Source organism: Papio anubis, chromosome 6 (assembly GCF_008728515.1).
Source record: "Papio anubis isolate 15944 chromosome 6, Panubis1.0, whole genome shotgun sequence".
NCBI lineage: Eukaryota > Metazoa > Chordata > Mammalia > Primates > Cercopithecidae > Papio > Papio anubis.
This window is the reverse complement of record NC_044981.1, coordinates 163,974,011-163,992,949: the sequence shown is the minus strand read 5'-3', so window position 1 is coordinate 163,992,949 and position 18,939 is coordinate 163,974,011. Positions and strand designations below refer to the sequence as shown.

Sequence of the window (18,939 nt, the reverse complement as noted above, 5' to 3'; positions counted from 1 at the left end):
TTTTACATTCCTTTTGTTTTCTTTCTACACTTGCTAGGCCAGGAATTGAGGAAAGAAAACAGTACTTTGGAAGAATTTGCTGAAGAATAACCTAAAGTAGATTCTCCGACAATACAAAATTGCATCCAGCTACTCAGGGCACAGGTGCAGCTCCTTGGTGTAGATGGGCTATGGGGTCATTTTGTCCATCCATGGGGAATATGTTTGTATCCTGTACAAAGTGTGGTCCTGTCACCTTGTCAGTGGCCTGAAGAGTTGTGGCATGAAGAGGGATGTTTTAAATTCTAGGCCTGGCGCGGTGGCTCACGCCTGTAATCCCAGCACTTTGGGAGGCCGAGGTGGGCGGATCACAAGGTCAGGAGATCGAGACCATCCTGGCTGACATGGTGAAACCCTGTCTCTACTAAAAATACAAAAAATTAGCCGGGCACGGTGGCGGGCGCCTGTAGTCCCAGCTACTTGGGAGGCTGAGGCAGGAGAATGGCGTGAACCCGGGAGACGGAGCTTGCAGTGAGCCGAGTTCACACCACTGCACTCCAGCCTGGGCGACAGAGCGAGACTCCATCTCAAAAAAAAAAAATTCTAATTGAAACTGACTTTCTGTGAGCCTGGATTCCGAGAGGTGTTGCCTGATTTCCATCCAGTTGGAGGCCCTTGGATCCTGCATTTTAGGGACAGGCCCTCATTTTTGTTTCTCTGGCTCATGGCTGGCGTTTCTTCCCCAAGCTGTGACACTCGATGAGTCAGGCCCTTGCATAGTTAAGTGGTGGGTTCCCACAGGGGTCAGGAGGAGCCCCAGGGCTTGGAGGGGTCAAGACAATTTTTAAGACAATCCAGATTTTTATCAATCAAATATTCATTTCACATATCTGGTCATGCAAAACTGAAATGACACTGGCACGTAAGTCCCCACAGTTTGGGAGGCTCAGGGAGAAGGAGACTCTGACTTGATACTCGGATGGCAGAGAGGTAACATCGAGGGGAGGAGGGTCTGCCCCTAATACGGCCAACTCCCACAATAGAGAGCTTCAGTATGACAGAGGGAAAGAGCGGAGAAGAGGAGCTGGTGCTCACAGAGGACCCCATGCGGGGCCAGCAGGGCCTCTCAACCTGAGATCTTCCATGGGGTGGGGGAGTCAAGGGAGCATTTTAAATTATGCCCTAAAATACAGCATCTTGGCTACAGTAAACTAAACATTCTCCAGTGCTGGAATCCTTGCCCTGTCCCTCTCTCCTTGTAACTCCAGTAACCCGATCTAACTTCTTCCCCTCGACTATCAAACTTGTGCAGCAAGCTCTGACTCCGGATCTTCAGTATCCCGCTCGTAGCTTAGCTTTGAGCCCACAGTTTCCGATGACTCCTGCATTAGGGCACCTGGTCAGCCATGCTGCAGACCCAGTGCAACCAAGAGGAGACTCTCCCCTCTGTGGACCTCTCCTCTGTGCAGCCACTCAGCCTCCTCCTTCCTCTCTGGCTGGAAATGTGAGACCCATCCTGGCCCAGGTGCTCCTTCATCATCAGAGCCTCATCGATCTCCAGAACCTCCATTTGTGTCCGCGTAGAGTTGGTAGTGGTGGCTCTTTCTTCACATTTCTGTTGCTTACTGTCTGTCACATTTTCCTGAAGTGTCACTCTTGGCACCTCGTCAGAGCCACTTGAGTACTTGTTAAAAATTCACATTCTCAGCCCAGAACTATTGAATCAGAATTTATGTGGGTAAGGCCTAGAAATGTACATTCAAAAAGAGTTTCTTCTGTAGCAAATTACCGAAACTTAGTGGCTTAAAACAACGATCACATGTTCTCTTACAGTTCTGTATGTCAGAATCCTGGCTGAGTCTCGTGGAGCTACAGATCAGGCCTTGGCAGGCTTGTTCGTTCCAGAGGCTGGAAGTGCGCTCTGCTTTCTTGCCCTTTCTGGGGCTGAAAGCTCCTCGGCTCCTGGTCCCTTCCTCTCTTCAGGCAGAAGTTCAGCCTCTTCAAACCTCTCTGCACCCTCTCTTTCTTTCTCTCTCTCTTTCTCTTTTTCTTTCTTTCTGTCCTTCTGTTTTCCTTTCTTTCTTTCTCTCTTCTTTCTTTCTCTTTCTCTTTCCTTCTTTCCCATTCTTCCTTCCTTCCTTTTTTCCTTCTTTCTTTCTTTTTATTTCTTCTTTTTATCTCTTTTCCTTCCTTCCTTCCTTGCTTCCTTCCTTCCTTCCTTCCTTCCTTCCTTCCTTCCTTCCTTATTTCTTTGTTGAGACAGGGTCTCACTCACTCACCTAGGCTAGAGTCCAGTGCCACAATCTCAGCTCACTGCAACCCCTGACTCCTGGGCTCAAGTGATCCTCCCACTCCAGCCTCCTAAGTAGCTGGGACTATAGGAGTGCAGGCTAATTTTTGCATTTTTAGTAAAGATAGGGTTTTGCCATGTTGGCCAGGCTGGTCTCAAACTCCTGGCCTCAAGCGATCCCCCTGCCTCGGCCTTCCAGAGTGCTGGGATGACAAGCATGAGCCACTGTGCCTGGCCTCCCTGCCTTCATTGTCACATCGTCTCTCTGACTCTGACCCTCTGGCCTCCCTCATGTAAAGATCCCTAGTGATGACATTGAGCCTGCCCAGATCATCCAGGATAACCTCTCCATCTCGAGATCCTTGACTTCATCACCTCACAGTCCCCTTTGTAAGCTGACATATTTCCAAGTTCCAGGGATTAGAATGTGGGGGCCATTATTCTGCCTGTCACACATTTTATGGACTAAATATGTAAACCTGGTAGCTTAAATCTTCTTCCCTCATGACTGGGTTACTAAATGGCTTCCCAACTGGGCTCAGCTTCTCTCTCTTCCTCTTCCAATTTATTTATATGCTTCTGCCAGAATCATCTTATATAATCTACAAATTTCATCATGCTAAACTTAAAAACATTCCTACTGATGATCATGTCAAGTCCAAGGTTGAGTGTCTGAATTTTGAAAGGACCATCATCCAACCCATGCTATACCTCCAGGTTTATATCCTAAAGAAAAGTTCCTCTCCCATCCAAATAGTCTTTGCACAGCTCCTCACAGGTGAGGAAGCACAGGTAAGGAAGCGCAGGTGAGGAGGCACAGGTGAGGAGACACAGGTGAGGAGGCACAGGTGCAGAAACACAGGTGAGGAGGCACCCACTGCTTCCTCCTGGGCGTTGGTTGACCACCTTCCTTTGGAAATATCCCTTCTCTCTCTCTCTGATCCTACAGAAAGCTGCCTCAGCTCAAGACCTGGAAAGGTGTCCCCTCTTGTACTCTGCTCAGCACCATGCTATTAATATCTAGATGCTAATTGTCCTAGTGCAGTCTCTTCATCTCTCTCACTATGCCCTGACTTCTCAGGCACCCAGGACCACGTGCCATACTCATCTTTAAGTCTTGCAACGGCCTGCACAGTGCTAGGCGCTGGAGGTTGTAGATTAGTTTACAGTTAGTGAATTACAAAATAACAAGGAACAGAATAGAAACATGTTGCGTTAAGTATTTACCTTCACTGATGACTCAAAAGTCCCATGATTTTGTAGTATTTACAGAACAGAATTATGAATGTTAGTGTTCATTTTTCTGGCGATTATTTAGTTTTGGCTAACAGAGCTCTGACTGCATAAGTATCAGGTCACAAAATATTTACTATGGGTTCATATGATGCAGGAAACCTGTGTCTTTCATGGTTGGTTTTTTTTTGGTTTTTTTTTTTTTTTTTTAGCTAAAGCAGTAATTAGAGGTATCTGTAAGATGAACCCCTTAGCTAATTGTTAAGCTGTACCTGACGTCTCCCGTAATGACGAGCAGTCAGATCCTGATGTCTCCCGTGATGACGAACGGTCAGATTCTGAGGTCTTCCATGATGACAAGAGTCAGATCCTGAAATCCATGACGGTGACTTGCGAAAGTCTAATGGATATTCTGCAATGACGTGCCATGGGCTTCTGTTGTTTCACCTCACCCTCATGCCACAAATTAGTACTCACAGCTGAGAGTTTAGACCTAAGACGGGCAATAAAATTGGGTTCAAATACAGTTGTAAGGGACTTGCCCCAGATTACATAATTCTTTTGTGTAAAGACCAAATTATACAAATCCTCAGATTCCAAGGTCGGGGATTGGAGTTTCTTTCCTATAACATGTTTCTTCAAATATGGTTTTATCCACGTTTCATATCAAGGGGACCCAGGAAAAATGATGAATAATCAGACAGCATGATATGGACACAAGGTCATGAGCAATCAAGGGTTCGGATAGAGCTATTAGGAAGAGCATGAGATCCATGAGCAGTAGGAATATTGTTCTATGTATTTATTGGCCTTGTAACTATGGTTTAGAAGTGGTGGGGATCCACAGAGGTATACCTACAGAAAGATTTAAAAGAAGTAAAACTCCCAGCCTCAATGTGGTATCATTCCACCCTTAGTACCTCTATCTCAATCTTGGCCTTCATACACATATCAAGAAACTTTCCCTTCTTGTAATACAAGAACTTTCAGATATTAAAAGCCTTCTCGGGATTCTCTCTCCTCTGTGGCCTCTTCAGCACTGGTATTGGAAGCCATGGGTTGATGTTATATGGTTGAGTGGTTTATCTAGGAATGTCTCCTGGCCCCGGGTCCCTTTTGGTGTAAGTTAGCTTCTTCCCCTGTCCGTACTCAGTCTTAGCTGGTCACTGACTATGTGATATCCTTTCTAATCACTTGGGTCCTACTACAAAAACAAAATAACACAACATAGAGTAAATACATTATTGGGATGGCTAACAATCATCGGACATTTTTCTCTGTTCATTACCTTGAAGAGCACAATGTGCTCCCCCAATTTATTTTAAATAAAAAATCTTTAGAATGTAATTAATGGAAGTACTCACTACTGTGGATTGAGTAGTTTTTATATGTTGCCTTACCAGTTTGCTTAAAGGGGCAATGTCTTTCCTTATTCTCAACCTTTACAAAATAGTGTACAGAGAACATGCTTAAAGAGTGTGTAATCCCAGTACTTAAGAGGCTGAGGCAGGTGGACTGCTTGAGCCCAGAAGTTTGAGACTAGCCAGTGCAACATAGCGAGACCTGTCTCGACAAAAAATTTAAAAATTAGCTGGGTGTGGTGGTGTGAACCTGTAGTTCTAGCTACTAGGGAGGCTGAGATGGGAGGATTGCTTGAGCCTAAGAGATCAAGGTTGCAGTGAGCTGAGATAGCACCACCGCACTCCAGACTGAGCAATGGAGCAAAACCCTGTCTTGCAAGAAAGAAAAAGGAGTGTGTCACTTATAACATTCAGACTCAGCTCATAAAATCCAAAAGAAAGTGGAGTTTTGAGAGTGTTAAAATGCACCACTGAGGGAACAACTAGAAAATGTGGAAAATCTTTCTCTTTTTGTTCTATCATTGTACACTATAGCTACTGGTGATGGTATTAAGGCGTATTTTACAATTCATATTTGGATTCGATCACAGGGCTCATACTCTCTTATCTTCCCCTCTCACAAGTTTTACCATAAGAGTTTTGTGGTAGTTTGAGGAACTCAATATAGCTGCAAGTATTTCGCTGGAATCTACTATGATCTGTGTCACTTGAGGCACAGTATGAGCTCATGTCATTCCTTGGATGACATGCACCCCTCCCCTAGCTTAGTATTCCCACATTTAGTCATCCTCAAATTCGCTCAGCTACCTCCAGTGGAGTGGGTTCCAATCTCAATGGCATCTCACTAGCTCCCCGGTCACATTGCCCATTTGCAGTGATGGTATTTATAAAAGGTGATTTCTTTTGTCAGGGTCTGCACCACTATAAAATTAGTCTTTTGAACCAGAAATTTCAACAGCTTAGCTACTTTAAAAAGTGTGTCTGCTGCTACTTCAAGCAGCCGACTGTGGAACTGGCTTCTGATTTTAAAAGATGAGTGAAAGATGTGCCGTGGTTTCCTCTGCAGAATGTTCAGATCAGAAGGCCCCTGGAAGACCGTGCCTGAAACGCGGCTAAGGCACCACGAAGCTGAACAGAAAACGGGGACTTATCAGAGAGAAGGGAAAGGCCCCACAGTCCAAACGCCCAGGAGGCTCCGCCCTGACCAGTGGCCACACGTGTTTGCTGCAGGATGAGAATCTGGGGAAGACTCAGTGAAGAAAATGGCCTGGCCAGGCCTGGAAGAGCAGTACACAGAGACCCGCAGCAGAGAGAGGAATAGGGGGACCCTGTCCCGGGAACCACCCTGGCTGAGGCTCAGGAGGGGAGCTGCGAAGCCTGAAACACATCGATGATGGCTGGTGATGAAAACATGCGGGTGGACCTGCTTTGATAGCGAGATGGACAGGTCTGAGCTCACACATCCTCGGGATAACAAATAAAACCCTGTGGAAATGAACATGAGATACTGGGCCTCATTCCCCAACCTGTAGAGATGACTGAGAAAGGCTTCCAGAACCTCGAGGACGTTACAGCTTCCAGCTGGGTCAAACTTCTCAGGGTGCTGTGAGGCCAGGGTAGAGACACGCCCTGGGTGACCCCGGGATGACGGGGTCTCTGGAGACACTGCGGAAGATGGGACAGCTGCCTGGCCCCATGAGAGGAGGGGCCGCCACGTCTCCTCCCCTACCTAACAAAACCAAGGAGGCCTGGAGATGGAGCACAGAAAAGAACACAGCCCTCACACACCTCAGGTCACACACACACAACCCTCACACACCTCAGGATACACACACACACACACAACCCTCACACCTCAGGACACACACACAACCTCACACACCTCAGGACACAACCTCACACACCTTAGATCACACACACACACAACCCTCACACACCTCAGGACACACACACACACACCCTCACACACCTCAAGACACACACAACCATCACACACCTCAGGACACACACAACCCTCACACACCTCAAGACACACACAACCATCACACACCTCAGGACACACATACAGCCTCACACACCTCAGGAGACACAACCCCTCACACACATCGGGACACTACACATCCCTCACACACCCTAGACCTACACTCCATGGCCAGAATGACACGCAGGGACAAAGTGCCTTCTGTGTCCTCTTTGTGGTAGTTTCTTCGTTTCATCACGAATGTGTTATCAATATTGTATGCTAAAGTGGCTTGCAGAACTATCCGGGTGACACGCAGCACGAGCAGCCTCAGGGGAGCCCCAGGTGTGTTTTCCACAGGCAGCACGTGGATGAGAAGGACGGCCAGGGCTTAACAGGAACGTTGACTCCTGCTTGTTCCTCACTCTCTTCTCTATCACAAAAATCACACGACAATTCAGATGGAGATGCATTTTGTGAAATGATGAAAATTTGAATCCTGTCTCCTATTTAGACTCACGTATATTATTTTCCCTTCATAAAAATGTTTTTTCTAGTAAATAATTTGACATCCAAACAAAGTTTATATTTCTTCAAGAATTTATGCTCAGAGAAATGAACTCTTACTACACGTTGCATATTGAAGACCTGATGTTAAACACATGGTTTTTGTCAATGAGAAGGAGCAGTTTGACTCTTTCCAATGTCCTTTGTGGATGGATGGACTCCACTGACAATGAGATTCTTTGCTAGAATTGCAGGTTTGGGGTGTTTAATCATTATCTGAGTTGGTCCAGTGGTCACACTGAGTGAGACGCTCATGCCCCTTTAAGACAGAAAGTCCGTTGGAACCGTCTGCTGCTCCCTGGTCTCTGGAGATGACGCGGGAGGACTTGGGGACAGCTGTGGGGACACGGCCCAGATGATCCGGTCCCAGCAGAAGTAACTGGTGGGGATCAGGTGTTGTGATCAGGTCTGGTGTTGGGGCTGAGAGAAGGGGTCTTCCCCGGACTGAGGGGGTCACGAGTTTGGGGTCAAGGACACTGGGGTATCCCCTCGGAGGAGCAGAAAAGAAGGTGCTTTCTCAGGGCTGTGAGGACCTTGGACCCCCGCCCACTTCCACAGAAACTGTCCCAGTCCCCGCGGGGAAGGGAACGGCCAGGGATCTGGTTACTGGTAGGTCTTGCTCTTGACCTTCGATTCGCTTCCATCAGGAGACTCTTTTAAACAGCATTTCTGAGATCACTGTGGTTAAACTTTTCATTCTCTGATTTGTATACAGTGAGAAGTTTATGAATAAACAGTTGGGGTTTCGTTGGGGGCCACTCGCTTCCTAAAACCCAGAGGGTGAGGCGGGGTGGGAGCAGCTTTCAGAGAGGACCCTGCAGGCTTGCAGGAAGCTTTGCGTTTTCTCTTTTGTTTTAGTTTTCTGATTGCTGTGAGCTTCCTAGAACTGGCATAAATGCTGTACCTATAAAAAGAGGTTTCCTTTCCGCGTCTTCACCATGAATTCACAAAAGATATCTGATGGTTCAAGACTCAGACTCAACAGTGGTGGGTCTGCCTGTGCCCTCCAGTGGGTGCTGATCCAGTGGTGCCGGTTAAAGGGCTGAGAATTCCCTCAGGGTCGCACGTGACCATCCACTCACATCCCACTCACACTCGCGACCATTCCACTCCCACATCTGCTCACACCCGTTCACATTCCACTCACACCCGCTCACACCCCACTCACATCCCACTCACACCCGTGACCATTCCACTCACATCCCACTCACATCCCACTCACACCCCACTCACACCCGTGACCATTCCACTCACATCCCACTCATACCCCAAGACCATCCTGCTCACATCTGCTCACACCATTCACCATTCCCACTCCACCACCCGCCACCACCCTCCCCACCACATCCCCACCTCACACCCGCAGACCATCCCACCTCACATCCCACTCACACCCGCTCACACCCCACTCCATCCCACTCACACCCGCGACCATCCCACTCACATCCCACTCACCCGCTCACACCCCACTCACATCCTACTTCCACATCCGCACCATTCCACTCCACATTCCACTTCCACACTGCATCATTCCACCTGCTTCACACTCCATTCACATTCCACTCTCACACCTGCTTCACATCCTACCTCCATATCCCCACTTCCATACCCATGACCATCTCCCACTTCACATCCCACTCATACCCCGAGACCATCCTGCTCACATCTGGTCACACCCATTCACATTCCCCTCACACTTGCTCACACCCCACTCACATCCCACTCACACCCCATTCGCATCCCACTCACATCCCACTCACATCCCACTCACACCCACTCACACCCACTCACACCCCATTCGCATCCCACTCACATCCCACTCACACCACCTCACACCCCGCTCACACCCTTCTCTGGATGACCAGAGTGCATTAAGTGTCAGGCTGATCTAAGATCTAAAGCATTTTCCACGGAGGATGGTGGAGAGCCAGGTGTGGACGGCTCAGTCCCTCCGTCTGTGGATGGTGAGAGTGTGTTAGGCGTCAGGCTGATCTTCTAGGAACTGAAGTGTTTTCCGTGGAGGATGATGGAGAGCCAGGTGTGGACAGCTCAGTCCCTGCATCCGTGGTGTCCTTTCACCTGGTCAGCTTCGGGCTTGGGAATGTGCACAGGACCCTGGGGGAGAAGAGCAGCTGTTGTTCCTGCTTGCCCTTAGGTTGAGGCTGGGGCCTTCAGCCCACACTGAGTGGGTAAGGGGGGCTGCATTCAGACATCGCCGTAGCTCTTCCCTTCCCAACCAGGATGCTGGAGGGTCAGCTCGAGGCCGGGGAGCCCGAGGAGGGCACCCACCCAGAAGACCCACGCCCAGGAGCTGGGGCTGCCATGGAGAAGACAGCTGCGGCCGCCGAGGTCCCCAGGGAGGATGGCAACGCCGGGGAGATGCCGGTGAGCTGACCTCTGTGGGGACAGAGTTAGTCCCACCAGGCGGGACCCTGATTCCTGTCCCTGAGGGCTGTCATTGGACTTTCCCCTCACCGGACCCCTGTAGGAATGAGCCACCCCGGGATGCTGATGCTGAACTTCCTCTCTGAGGGGCACGTGGCTCTCTTCCTCTCTGCAACCTTCTCTCTTAGTGGATGGGAGACAGGATGGGGAGTTAAAGAAAATATTAACATTCCAGCTTTTCTCCTCTAATCCAGGAGAAGGCACCAGACTTTAAAAACTTCATTAAAGAAAATCAGAAGGTTGACATGCCTCACACCATCCCAGCAACCCCCTTCCTCACCGGACCCTGTTGGACAGTGCTTGCTCTCATGAAAGTGCCATGGGTCCTTGTGGTCAGGGCCACACAGTGCAGGGCTCACGATTCCACTTATTCTCAGAACCAGGCTGGAGGTTCTATGGTCCGATCAAGACCAGCCTGGCCAACATGGCAAAACCTCATCTCTACGAATAATACAAAAATTAGACAGGTGTGGTGCTGCACACCTGTAATCCCAGCTACTGAGGATGCTGAGGCACAAGAATTGCTTGAACCTGGGAAGTGGAGTTTGCAGTAAGCTGAAATCGCGCCACTGTACTCCAGCATGGTTGACAGAGCAGGACCATGTCTTAAAAAAAAAAATAAAGAAGGAAAAAGAATGCCAACCTCTTATTGCCGTAGTAGTGTTTTAACAAAGAAGTATAATTCACTGAACATCTATATCTGGTTATATCATGTAGAGTAACACATAATAAACACTACTTAATAAGAATAAAGCTATAGCCAGGCATGGTAGCTTATGCCTGTAATCCCAGGGCTTCGGGAGGCCGAGGCAGGTGGATCGCTTGAGCCCAGGAGTTTGAGACCAGTCTGGGCCACATGTTGAAACCCTATGTCTACTAAAAAAACAAAAATTAGCCAAGTGTGGTGGTGCATGCCTGTAGTCCCATCTATTAGGAAGGCTGAGGCAAGAGAATCACTTGAGCTCATGAATTTGAAGCTTCAGTGAGCTGAGATCATGCCACTGCACTCCAGCCTTGGTGACTGAGAGAGACCCCGCCTCAAAAAAAAAAAAAAAAAGGAAAATAAGGAAAAAGGCTGTGGTAGTCCTGTTTATCTCATCGGGTGTCTTTCTGTCTAGAAAGATGTTGGTCTTACACCAGAGAGGGCTTGAGTATTTTGTAGATAAATGCACCCATTGTGATGTCTGAGAGGTTTTCTGTTGTTGTCTTCCCAATAACAGCCATTACAACAGCAGATCACCAGACTCTACCAAGAGCTCGGGAGACAGGAGTCTCTGTGGGCTGATGTTCACAGAAAACTCCAGAATCATATAGATGCTTTGAGGAAGCAGAACCTGGAGCTCCGAGAAGAGCTGAGACATCTGAAGAGGCAGCAATGGGAAGCCAGGAAGAAACCTGTAGCACGCCCACACGCAGGGCGAGAATCACACACTCTGGTACCAAAAGTGCATTTGTGTTTTTGTGTCGTTTGCATTATGTAAAAATAGCGTCCCCGTAAAGATGTGGATTTTATCGCTGGGTGATGTGGTATCACACACGCTCCAGGTGGCGGGGGGTTCCCTGTCTTTCCATCAACTCCATTTCCCATAAGTAATGATTAAAGAACTGGGTATATCAGGCCTCTCAGCTGGAGCTCCAGCAGACAGAAGCACAGCCGCCTCCAGGCTGCATGTCTCAAGTCTAGAATTCTAAGACATCTCATGATGCCTCGGGACAACAGCAGCAGACCCTTACTGTGGACTTTACATGGGCTAGGTAGGGAGCTTTAACGTCTTACGCTCTACGACGACCCTATGAAATGGATATTATTACTAACTCCATCACAGCCATGGGCTGGAGAATGCAGAGCTGGGATTCGAACCCAGACTGACTCCAGAGCCAGCTCAGCGGCCTGGTGTCCTTCTGTTCATCCACTAGGACGGCTGTGTAGAATGCGATAGAGACCTGTTGAAATGGGAAAAGTTCCCTTGTCCTCCTCGCAGGGTGTGCGATGGGGGTGTGGCTCGCTTCCTCGGTGTCCCACTGCTCAAACCTCCAGGGGAGCGTAGAGACCGGCAGGCTGTGCAGCTCCGACCCTATGGCAGGGTCTGGGGTGAATGTTTACAGCTGAAGCCCCAGTGGGCGTGTGTTACAGGGCGCTCTTTCAGTTTAGCTGTCGGTAGGCGGCTTGTGTTTATCAGCTCAGTTAGACCCTCTGCCCTATCACTAGGACAGAGGGCTTTCTGTATCCTGGGTTCTTGCCTTGGTGTACCTGAAAAAAACAGATCACACGTGGGCTTGGAGGATGGGTGCAAGGTTTTTTATTGGGTGATGGTAGCTCTCAGCAGACGGGGGAGCCAGAACAGAGACGGAGTGAGAAGGTGGTTTTCACCTGGAGTTGGGCTGTCCAGCGGCCATGCTCTCCTCTGACCGCCCTAACCAATCTCGGTGTCATTCAGTCAGTCAGTGGCTTGCTGGCATCTGCCAATGTGTTCCTCTCGAGGCCAGCCACTTGTGTCTCTGCCTGCTAGGGTCTTGGGGTTTTTACAGGCACAAGATGGGAGTATGGTGGGCCAGGGTGGTCTTGGGAAATGCAACATTTGGGCACAAAAGCAGAAATGCCTAGGTCCGTGGGCACAGGCCCGGGGGTGGAGCCCTAGCCAGGGACCTGCCCTTCTCTACCCAGGACTTTCCTGCCCCCGTCCCATGTCATTGCCCTGCTCTCTCCCAAAGGAAGAACCAGCATTCTCATGCTGAAGTAGTCAGTGCCTCCCAGCACCTGCCTGCCTTTATAGAACACTGAGCTTTCGAGTTTCATCACATGTGGCTCAAAGACCGAGTCTAAGACAGTGTGAATGTGGCCCAGTGTTACCACTGCCTTGTCTGGGCTCTATTTCCCGCACATGGGTCTAAACAGCTTGAATCATTAAAATTATACGCACAGGTAAGGACACATGGAACCATGTGAACAGCCTCCAAATGTAAGTGGAGATGTTTCTCAGTGGGTTAAGAAAAGTACTAACATTTCCTATCCGCACTTATGGTGTGAACTTTTAAATCGGTACTTCCAGGACTTAGAATAGTTCCTATACGGCACAGTGATTACAACACACACACACACACACACACTCACACACACACGCACACAAACGCGCACACACACGCGCACACACACGCACGCACACATGCACGAACGCACATACGCACGCACACATGCACACATGCACGCGCACGCACAGACGCACGCACGCACACACACACGCACGCACACATACACACACACGTACGCACACATACACACACACACACAGGCACCCACAGAATACATTCCAGAGTAGCCTGCTCTGTGGTCGGTTCTCCCAGCATGGCAAGAACAGCCACAAATTCCTCTACAAGAAATTACGGGAAATCTTGGAAGTTACTCCCACTCTTCGGGAGCTCTGCGAGAGCTTTTTCTCCATGGAGATGGCTTCTGTTGCCTCAGAAAGAAAGCGGGTTTAGCCTCTCAGCACAGCAAAGCGCCCAGTCCTTCAGTGGAAGGAAGAGTGAAAGCCGGGCAGGCTGTTCCTCCGTCAGAGGTAGAAAGCGGGAAATTGCCACAAATACTGGCCGGGATTGTCTACCTTCTGTGGGGAGACCCTGAAAAGACCCACAGGGATTTTTTTCCCTGCGTATACTGTATGCCAGTTCCTAAAAAATAGCATCTACTGCCCCATTTGCATCATTGTATGTTGGCCGAAATGTTACCATAACAATAACCCCAAGAGTCAATGAAGTCTCATTCTGTCTTCACACTCCCTGCAGTTTTGATCATTCTCTTATTTCGAGACTAGAGTTTGGTGAATTTCCAAATGTTTTTGATTCTGTGCATCGTACTGGCCACCATGGGGCTGTTTATGAGAAGAGGATCTATGCTCACAAGAGCAGACCTGATCTGAAGAAAGAGGACGGGACATGTGAATCCCACACTTCAAATATGTGTAGGTGTATCTGTGTGTAGTCACAGTTTTAGGGACTGAGTATCTAAAAGGCTGAGGCACGAGCACCCACCGAATGCGGGCACGGCTGTGTGGGTGAGCCACTCCGGATCTGGTATTAAGGGTTCATTCATAGCAACCCTCTCCCCTTCTCACTCCCTCCTCCTCCTCAGAGGGGACAGCGGGGAATAATTAGACATTCCAGACCGAACACACCTCCTCCCACCTGAAGGATGATGCTGTTCCAGGTCAGTCTGCTGGTAACAGGGAAAGTTGAGAATTTGCATTTCGAATCTTAGACAAGTTGTAGAGACGCTAGAATGAGCATCACACTTTCCTCCTCCGTTACCACATTCCCCGTTGAAGACACAGGAGTCTAAAGGAAGATATGTTGGCTATTGTGTATTCTGTGGCCTTTGGGAGCCTGTGATCATTTTGAAACAGGGAACCACAATAAGAAACACAAAGCAAACATGGGCTCCACAAAGGTTCCTTCACAAACGCTGGGTGAGGGTTTGTGTTCTTATAAACATGTTAGGGGGAAAACCCAGTCCAAGTCCCCCCACCTTGTACCCTAATATTTTCTAGGACAGTCCAATTATTTTTGATTGTATTAAAATTTGAATTTATTTTCCCTTCGAAAATGTGAACATTTTCCCTGCATTTTGTCTTTTAGGCATGGGAACTCGCTTTTGGAAAAATTTCACCTCTGCCAGTTGATGAGGAGATGATGCCCAAATACTTTTGCCACAAGAGTCAGAGTGCCACTGTCCTGGGACAAAGGTCGTCATCTAACAACTTAACTCCTCCAAAGGTGACCCTTGGTGCTTATCATCTATAAAGAGCAGCAGACGTTCTGGACGCAAACACACACACCCCGTCAGCTCCTCACCACACAATCTCACCTCCCTGGGCGAGCATGGTGCTCCCTGGAGTCCCGCGTTCTTCCAAGGACCCGGGTGCGTGCCTTTCAAACAAGATCCTAACCCACAGCACTTCCACTGTAGAGCAGATTCCAAGTCCTCCCAGCGGCTTCCCTCTGAGCACTCACAGCAGCAAGTGTCTGGCTGGGGCCAAGTGGACTCAGGGCTTTGTTTCCGTGGATGCCACCCATGGAGGTGACATGCATGGTGCTCTCTCCACACGCCGTGGCCCATGTGTCTTGGAGCTCACAGCCTCCTGAGCTCCCTGCTTCTGCACTGCGGTCTTGCACCTGCTGCTTGTCAGCGTGGACCCCTCGGAATGGGGGCTGCGCTGCTTGCTTTGGGGCCACAGTGCAGGATGCTATTTTGTCTCCATCACATTTTTCCTTGTTAAAATTAGCTCCTCTTTAGAACATTCTGCTGGCCAGTGTGTCTCTTCTCGTCCCAGCTTTGTGTCACCCTCACACTTGGGAGGGAAATCTCGTGAGTCCTCAGCCAACAACTGAAACTAGTTGATGTGGATGGAGAAGACAGCCCCCCAACTCCTGAAGATGATTTATCCCCTCGCATTCTTTCCCAAAGCAACTGCTGAGCAGATAATACTTTATTCCCTGAAGGAAGATCAGAAATCTACTCCAAGCATTTGTCACAAGAAGGAAAATAGCCTTTTCAGATCCTATGAGTACAAAACATCGAAAGTCTCAGGATGGACTGCATAGGTCCAACCTCCTGTGGGACGCGGACTCCTCTCACACTCCCTCATTGACCTGAGTTAATCACACGTGTGCCAGGCAATGTACGAGTAAATAGACAACTGAATGGGTGGCTTATCCACGCCTCGAAACCATGAATTTTTAAACAGCAGAAAAGGTAGAACATTATTTTCATTATGCATTTTTGAATTGCGTTTCAAGCACTGTATTTCACTGTTGACTTTATTCTACAATATCAGCCATACAGTTCCTGAATTCCTCAAGAGCGTGGAATGTAAAGTGTAAAATGTAAAACGGGGAATGAGAGACACCAAGCGTGGATGCCTCGTGTGTCCTTCTGTAGGAAACGGGCGTAGAATCATCTAGATTCTGTGGTAGCTGGTGTGATGTGTTGCTTAACATTTTAAAATAATACGATGGTTACTAATGCAAAAATATTCCCACATTTATTTTCAGACAATGAGTTTAAAGACAGAAAGAATTAACTTGGGGAAAACACCACCACAGGAAGATAGAGAGAAAGGTCCTCCTGAGCGACATCGAGACGGAAGTCCAACACCCACTGGAAGGCCAACTTCCGGTGCAGAAAGACGGGGGTTGTCTGAAGACGGAAAGGTGACCTCAGAAACCTGGGTCCCTCTACACTGGCCGCATGGAAAATTCAGATTCAGATAAACTTCCACTTAGGTCTATTAAGAGTACTCAATTTGTTATTCAAAATAGACCTAGTATTAACCTAATTATGTTTTTATTTACATATTATATAAATTTATTAATAAATAAATAAATAACATTATTTATTAACCTAAATATGTTTCTGTAGATAAAACCTTAAATTTCTTCAGACATGTCTTTAATGCTAAAAAACTGAACAACTTGAATTGGGTTTGAAAAATCAATTGCTTTCCTGAGCTCTGGAGTAGGTATATTTCTGCAGAGTCTTTAAAATAATTGGCCGGGCGCGGTGGCTCAAGCCTGTAATCCCAGCACTTTGGGAGGCCGAGACGGGCGGATCATGAGGTCAGGAGATCGAGACCATCCTGGTTAACACGGCGAAACCCCGTCTCTACTAAAAAATACAAAAAACTAGCCGGGCGAGGTGGCGGGCGCCTGTAGTCCCAGCTACTCGGGAGGCTGAGGCAGGAGAATGGTGGGAACCCAGGAGGCGGAGCTTGCAGTGAGCCGAGATCCGGCCACTGCACTCCAGCCTGGGCGACAGAGCGAGACTCCATCTCAAAAAATAATAATAATAATAATTGACCTACCTTGTAGTGTGGAGTGCAGGGCTGTTGGGTGAGCCCTGGGTTCTTGCTGGAAATTGTGGATGGCTGAAGATGGCTTCATGCTCCCAGCCTTTGGGTTGGAGGCATTGCTGGCTGCAGGGACCTTGTAACAAGGGGGGCCTCTGACTGTCGTTGCCCCAGGTAATGCACCCATCTTCCCGAAGTCCACAGAACTCCAGTGGCAGAAAATCACCAGTGCAGGCTTCCCAGGCCGCCACACTGCAGGAGCAGACGGCAGCAGCTGGAGGAGCTGGTGAGCAGGGTCGGGGACTCCTAACTGTTTCCATGCTTCCTGTAAAACGCAGGGCTTTCTTGTCGATACGCGTGAGTAGAACATCCTACCACAGCCAGGACATGTCCTTCATGGAGCTGCCTAATTTCTGGCCACCTTTTTTTTTTTGAGACGGAGTCTTGCTGTGTCGCCCAGGCTGGAGTGCAGTGGCACGATCTCGGCTCACTGCAAGCTCCGCCTCCCGGGTTCACGCCATTCTCCTGCCTAAGCCTCCCGAGTAGCTGGGACTACAGGCGCCCACCACCTCACCCGGCTAGTTTTTTTGTATTTTTTTTAGTAGAGACGGGGTTTCACCGTGTTAGCCAGGATGGTCTCGATCTCCTGACCTCGTGATCCACCCGCCTCGGCCTCCCAAAGTACTGGGATTACAGGCTTGAGCCACCGCGCCCGGCCTTGGCCACCTTTTGTCTGATTCCCTCATTGGGTCCTCACCTGGGAGTCTTGCCGACACCCCCAACTGCCACCCCACACACAGCCCACGTGCTGGTCTCCAGGGCCTGTGGCTGGAGATTCCGAATCCTACTGGCCGCTTCCCCCTGAGCACACTCCTAGCAGAAGGCTGGGCCTGGGAGGCCTCAGGGGCTTTGTTCCCTTTTCTCCGATTGCCTGCGCATGGCATTGCTGCCACCCTGATGGGAGTGCCCTCTCATCTGGCACCTGCCTGGCCTCTTCCCAAGCCCCAGCTCTGTCCATGCAGCTGTGGGTGCTTTCTGCATCAGGGGTCCCAGCAGGAGGAGCCAAGAGTGCCCCTGGGAGAGTCGGGAAAGAATTCCTTCCTCACGTTGCTGCCAGAAAATGGCCATAGCAGCTTCACGAATCCCGCAGGAACCTATCTTGGTAAAGAAACAGAGGCCTCGTAGTGGGCAAGCCTCAGGTGTGGTCCTTATGCACAACACAGCCCAACCCCATGGGCACCACTCCCCCTGGGCTGCCTGGCACCTGGACTCCTTCCCATCCTTGGCCCAGGCCTGTGTGGCCCTGCAGGGCAGAGCCCAACCCTGTTTTCCTTCTGGGTCTGCTCCCCAGGCCTCCTGTCCCCCAGGCTGCTTCATGGCCTCTGCAGGGAGCTTCGCAGAGGTGAGTCTGGTGTCATCTGTCTGCTTCAGACCACCCCAGGCTCTGCGTGCCCTCACAGTGCCCTCTGTGCTCCTCTGCGGGGCAGGGAAGCCCTTCCCATTGGGTCTGCACCAGCCTGGCCACCTTGTTCCTGCTGCCCCTTTCCCTTCAGTCCCCCGGACAAGATGTCAGTTTACTTGCAGGTGCCGGGCAGAATGGGAGGCCTTGTCTCCCACACACCTGCTGGCACCTCTGCAACCTCCAGGCATCATCTCAGCTGCCAGTGAGGCCATCCTGGGGAAGCCCCCGCTGATCCCTGGCTCTCCTGGAAGCCTGTGATTCTCCTTCACCACGGCCCTGTCCCTTCATAGGTCCCATAAGCCAATGGCACAGGGATCTGGCTTTTCTCTCCTGTGTCTGCCTCCCGCAGTACCGGGAGAAGCTTCAGGGCCGAGGCAGTGCCTTTCCATCCATGAATCACCTGATCCATCAGAATACTCGAAAGAGAGCGAGGCCCAAGAAATACTGACTGAGTGTATTCATTAAAGAAGTAATGTTCCTTACAGGATCACCTGTTGCTGAACTGACCTGACATGTGTATGGTGATCTCATGAACAAGAGAGAGCCTGTTCACCCATTCACTTAAATTGGATTTAGCAATCGCATTAGGATAATGATATTTCCACAATGTATATGCACTGTCCTTCTAAATTTAACTTATTTGCTTTTTAGACAGAAGCTCATCAGTCTTAGAGAGTTCCGAAGGTGTATTTCTCAGCCACGTTGAAGCTGACGAGTTGACCGGTTCTTCCCCAAACATTGAAGAGCTGCAGGTAGGTGAGCTGAGTGGCTTCTGCAAGGGTGGCCGGCCCAGCTCCCCT

At 49.4% G+C, this 18,939-nt stretch overlaps 1 protein-coding gene across 12 annotated transcripts in view; it reads left to right on the top strand.

Annotated features, from left to right (window-relative positions):
* The first annotated feature begins 7,194 nt into the window (after nt 1–7,194).
* The window catches only part of TCP10L2 (t-complex 10 like 2), a 35,948-nt gene continuing 24,203 nt past the window's right edge, over nt 7,195–18,939 (top strand). For 3 of the 12 annotated variants that reach the window (XR_004184486.1, XR_004184485.1, XM_031667577.1), the window contains exons 1-7: nt 7,650–7,999; nt 9,631–9,775; nt 11,056–11,271; nt 14,468–14,605; nt 15,884–16,042; nt 16,852–16,963; nt 18,791–18,891. Coding sequence is in view for 8 of the 12 variants with exons in the window: in XM_031667577.1 (XP_031523437.1) it covers nt 9,632–9,775; nt 11,056–11,271; nt 14,468–14,605; nt 15,884–16,042; nt 16,852–16,963; nt 18,791–18,891 (870 nt within the window). In the remaining 4 variants the exon portion in view is untranslated. Of the gene's footprint in view, nt 8,000–9,630; nt 9,776–11,055; nt 11,272–14,467; nt 14,606–15,883; nt 16,043–16,851; nt 16,964–18,790; nt 18,892–18,939 lie in introns of all 12 variants that reach the window. The other 9 variants (XM_031667575.1, XM_031667573.1, XM_031667572.1 and 6 more) reach the window with 9 other exon arrangements.